Here is a 4,171-nt window from a genome sequence, read left to right as displayed (position 1 = left end):
GAAATTCAACATTTTGAACTTGGAGATTCTTCACAGATTGTTCGAGATCCATTTTTTCTCACTGAAATAAACAGCGGAAAGATGAGGCATTTGCTTTTATGAAACCTGTGATGCGATGTTTATGAATGATATGATTATGCGTATGCAATGTTTCCAAGGTTTTAAAGGACTTTTAACACATTTTGAAAGAAAAAAGCAAAAATATTAATTCTCTTATAAAAATATAAAATATAATGTTATAGAGTTAACAGTTACATCTGAAAATGCTGAAAGAAATAAAATAATAAACTATAAAAAATAGAAATCAGTCTTCGAGTCGGCGCTTTCTCTTTAAACTTCTGATTTCCTCTTTGTGAGCTTTGATCATCTTGTTTCTTTCTTGGACGAGCCTATCAATCTCTCGCTCCCATGATTGTATCTGATCTGGAGAGACGAAATCCTCAATCTTCCATTTGCGGGAGAAATAGTCAAGCATACCATCTCGCTCTTTAGCATCAGCCACCAATACCGCTTTCTCAGCTTCAACCTTATGTAAGCGCCTTTCAAGATCCGCCTTTTCCCTTCTTAGAGAAGCAACGGTAGCAGCAAGGTCTTCATTTGGAGCGGGGACATAAGGCTCCAAAACCACAGGAATGATTGGAGGGGTAACCCTTGGCACAACAGGGATATCAGACGGATATGGCATACCATGCTCGACAACTCGATCATAAATCCACCTAAAATAAAGATCTGAAGGGACGTAGTTCCTTAGTCCCAACTCTCTTGTGCATACTTTCTTCACTTTGGACCAAGCCATAATAAACAGCTTCTTCTTTCCGGTTATATCTGAATCATAATCAAAATTTTCCGAACTAAGATATATAGAGCGAGGCTTGTCTTTCAAAGCGAAACCAAACTGATGTCGAGCTAATATGGGATTATAAGTTATCCCTCCTCGGGTACCAAGAAGATGTACATTTGGGAAATCTCCACAGCTATCAAACAAATGAGTTCCTTCAAAATCTTTTTGGTTCCAAATGATGTCGCCGTATGAAAGCCTTATGATTCTTTGAACCCAAGTCAAACCTTCTTCATTCTTTATCGTAGAACGGGATAAGTGCGAAATAAACCACTTATGCAATATTGGTGCGCATCCAAGAACACAACCTTTTGCCTTTAGATGATCGGTGATGGATGGAATGCAACAAGTCACCCAATAAAGTCGGAACCGGATTGTTACCAATGAAGATCTTGAGAGCAATCACATCCGCAATTTTGTCATAACGAGGGAACAATACTTGCCCGTAGATTAGGCAAGCGAGGACTTTTTCAAGAGCATCCATACTTGCGGCATTAATTAAAATGTCAGCTTGACTATACAAGAAGTCAATCGGTATACCAGTATAGTCTCCTTTACTCACCCAAACCTTTTTGATTTCTGATCGAGGCAAATGCAATGCAGCAGCTACACCTTCCAACTTAGGTACCTCTTCTTCGCCAGTGTAGGGCATCTGATCAAGCACATGTAATCCTAGGATGGAGGAAAATTCCTCTAATGTGGGAACCAACTGAAAGTCCCTATAAGTAAAGCAATGAAGGAGAGGATCATAAAACCGGATCATTGTGTTGAGGAGCGTTTCATCCACTTTGGTCCGTACCAGGCTGATTAGTCTGTTAAGAGATTCGGAAAGCACAAAAGCACCAGAAACATTATCACAAAGAATCTTCAGAGAAGTGGGTATCCCTCTGAAACTGAGGCAGAAGGGTTTATGAACTTTGATTTCCATGACCTACAAAACAAATTATGGTTAACAATTCTTTAACTCCTTGGAATGAGTTAGTCATGATATGTATGAATGATGCATGGATGCATAAATCACAAACACAGATAAGTTCACGCAAATCACACAATTTCCTTAGGCTTGGCTTGCATGGAGTTTGACCAGGGTATACCCTTCCCATATGTACTTCTATGGATAAAGAGATTTCAGCAACGGGTTCTACCAAGTGACTCGGAATTGTCAGCCCCCTCTAAAGCACCCTCGAACATGGTACATGCATACCACGCAATGATACTTTAGGAAGAAACCTATCTGAGCTGTAGTATCGGGTAGCGACCATAACTTGGCATGCACTAAGAATAGCCCCCCCACTACGTTCCTAAAAGTTAAGATGGGTTAAAGGTGACTAAAGGTCCCTGAGCTCCGACGCACCCAAAGATCCATGCATAAACCTCTCTCATGCAAAAGAGGTACACAATAACCAGTGGAGGCCTAACTCAAGTGAGAACTTCATTTTGACCAACCCCAAGCATGCACAAGGGGGGTCTCCATGACTATGCCGCCCCTAATCTTAAGTGTTCTTGAATCCGGGAATAGGATTCGTCCTTCATTTATTTCCCAAAACAGTCCTGAAAATAAAACAAGCAAAACAAACAATAGAAAACATTTTTAAAGTGAATCCTAAACTTTTAAGGTAACCTCTCTTTTATAAGAAAATTCTCCCCAGCAGAGTCGCCAATTCTGTAATACGGTGAACTGACTTTTTATCGAAATGTCGCGGTTAAGCAAGAGTCGCCACCGACTTTTATTTTATCCAAATTAAATCAGAAAGGATAAAAGAACAGGAAAAACCTTTTAAATAAAAACTGAGTTCGGGGGGTAATTATGCAAAGGGAAGGTGTAAGGCACCCTTTGCATCCATGGTTTTCCATGGGCTCTTAATTGCTTTGCTCTTTATTTTCAGAAATGTAGAAGAAAAGAATAGGGACTTTAGCTCGTAAATGAGCGTAGCCCTTTAGAAGGTTTATGAGAAAGAATATGAGAAAGTTTTTAGAGCAAGGCAAAGCAATTAGGGGCAATTACCTTAATAATGTAGAAAATCAGTTCTTTTAGCCTTTCATGGTGAAAGGGTCTATCCGTGCCATAAGAGGGCAGGAAGCCTTTCATTTGGAGGTTGAAGGGTCATCGAGAGTTCGTTCGCCGTAAGACTGTCCCATGCCATAGAGAGGCAGGTAGTCTAAGGGAAGAACCAGAATAGCCTTTTGTAGGCAGCCAGAAGATACCTCAGCCTTTCCGTAGGCAACTTCCGAGGGTTGAGATCATGTTTAGTGTATCGAAGGCAGCATCATTAGGGACCCATGATCTTAGTCGAGGCAACATGGCTGAGGTATCCTCGTATTCGAGGGACATGGCTATTCTGCAAAAACACAAGGCAACAAAGGCAACAGGCAACAGGCAGCAAAGAGGTTATCCCAAAAGTGTGTGTGTGCACCAATCACGTGATTAGTTCAGAATATGTTATCTTATAATATTTAAGTGATGCTAATTTAATTCATGGTTGTACTCCCTAAATTACTAACCACAGCAATCAATAAATAAATATAATTAAAGCAATGCGGGGAAGGGGAAGAAGAAACCAGCGGAGGAAAGGGGAGACGAAACCAGCGGGATAATAATGCTATAGGCCTAACACAAGTAATAATTAAGATCAAGGTATAGTGAGTGTATTATAGTTCAGACATCGAATAGGTTAACCCTAATTAATAAAAGTAAAAATACGAGAAAAGGGGTAAAAATACTTAGCTTCGATTAGAAGGTTGATGGGCAAAGATTTGCCTTGAACAATAAGCATTGACCCTGATCATTAAAGAATTGGAAAGAGAATAAAAAGAAGAAGTAAGTGTAGGAGGAGTTCATTGACAGCGGGAATTAAACCCTAATTAAATAAAATAACAGGCAAAAATATTTAAATAAGAAAAGTTAGAACTTAGCTTTGAATTTAACGTGGCGCATAGTCAGAGAAACCCTGATGGTAGCCCTGAAAAACTACGCCAAGAAAAAGGGCAAAATTCAGTGTAGGCATGATCTTTATGAACCCTGATTAGGGCACAAGTTAACCATGGTTAGTAGAATAAAAAAACGAATTAATTGTTGGTTTTCAACCCAATTAATTAAATAGGTGGAAACAAGGTTTCGATTGAATTTTCTAAATTTAACAATATTAATAATCAATTAAATAATTTAAAACAATTTAGATTAATTTAGATATTCACCCATCTAATTGGTAATAATAATTAAAATAAATATCTTTTATTTTCAATAGTTTTTTTTTTATGAAAGAAAGAAAATTAGAAATAAATTTTATAAAAAACAAATATCAATTATATAACAAAAACAAAAAGAAAGAAAAA

General features: G+C 38.2%; 1 protein-coding gene across 1 annotated transcript; it reads right to left on the bottom strand.

Annotated features, from left to right (window-relative positions):
• Positions 1 to 304: 304 nt before the first annotated feature.
• On the bottom strand, positions 305 to 1,601 carry LOC131650658 (uncharacterized). Its single transcript, XM_058920363.1, has 2 exons — positions 1,209 to 1,601; positions 305 to 1,075 (listed from the first exon to the last, which is right to left on the bottom strand). Exons 1-2 carry the CDS (start codon positions 1,599 to 1,601, stop codon positions 305 to 307), a joined length of 1,164 nt encoding a protein of 387 aa, XP_058776346.1.
• Between the last annotated feature and the right edge of the window lie 2,570 nt (positions 1,602 to 4,171).

Source organism: Vicia villosa, linkage group LG2, assembly GCF_029867415.1.
Source record: "Vicia villosa cultivar HV-30 ecotype Madison, WI linkage group LG2, Vvil1.0, whole genome shotgun sequence".
NCBI lineage: Eukaryota > Viridiplantae > Streptophyta > Magnoliopsida > Fabales > Fabaceae > Vicia > Vicia villosa.
The sequence above is the reverse complement of the archived record's forward strand: the minus strand, read 5'-3'. Positions and strand labels throughout refer to the sequence as shown.

Bases quoted from the DNA above. Each gene is read 5' to 3' on its own strand.
- LOC131650658 (XM_058920363.1), bottom strand. From the start codon at position 1,601: ATGATCCGGTTTTATGATCCTCTCCTTCATTGCTTTACTTATAGGGAC. The intron at 1,076-1,208 runs GTTCCGACTTTA...TCTACGATAAAG, and splicing joins TCTTCATTGGTAACAATCCG to AATGAAGAAGGTTTGACTTG.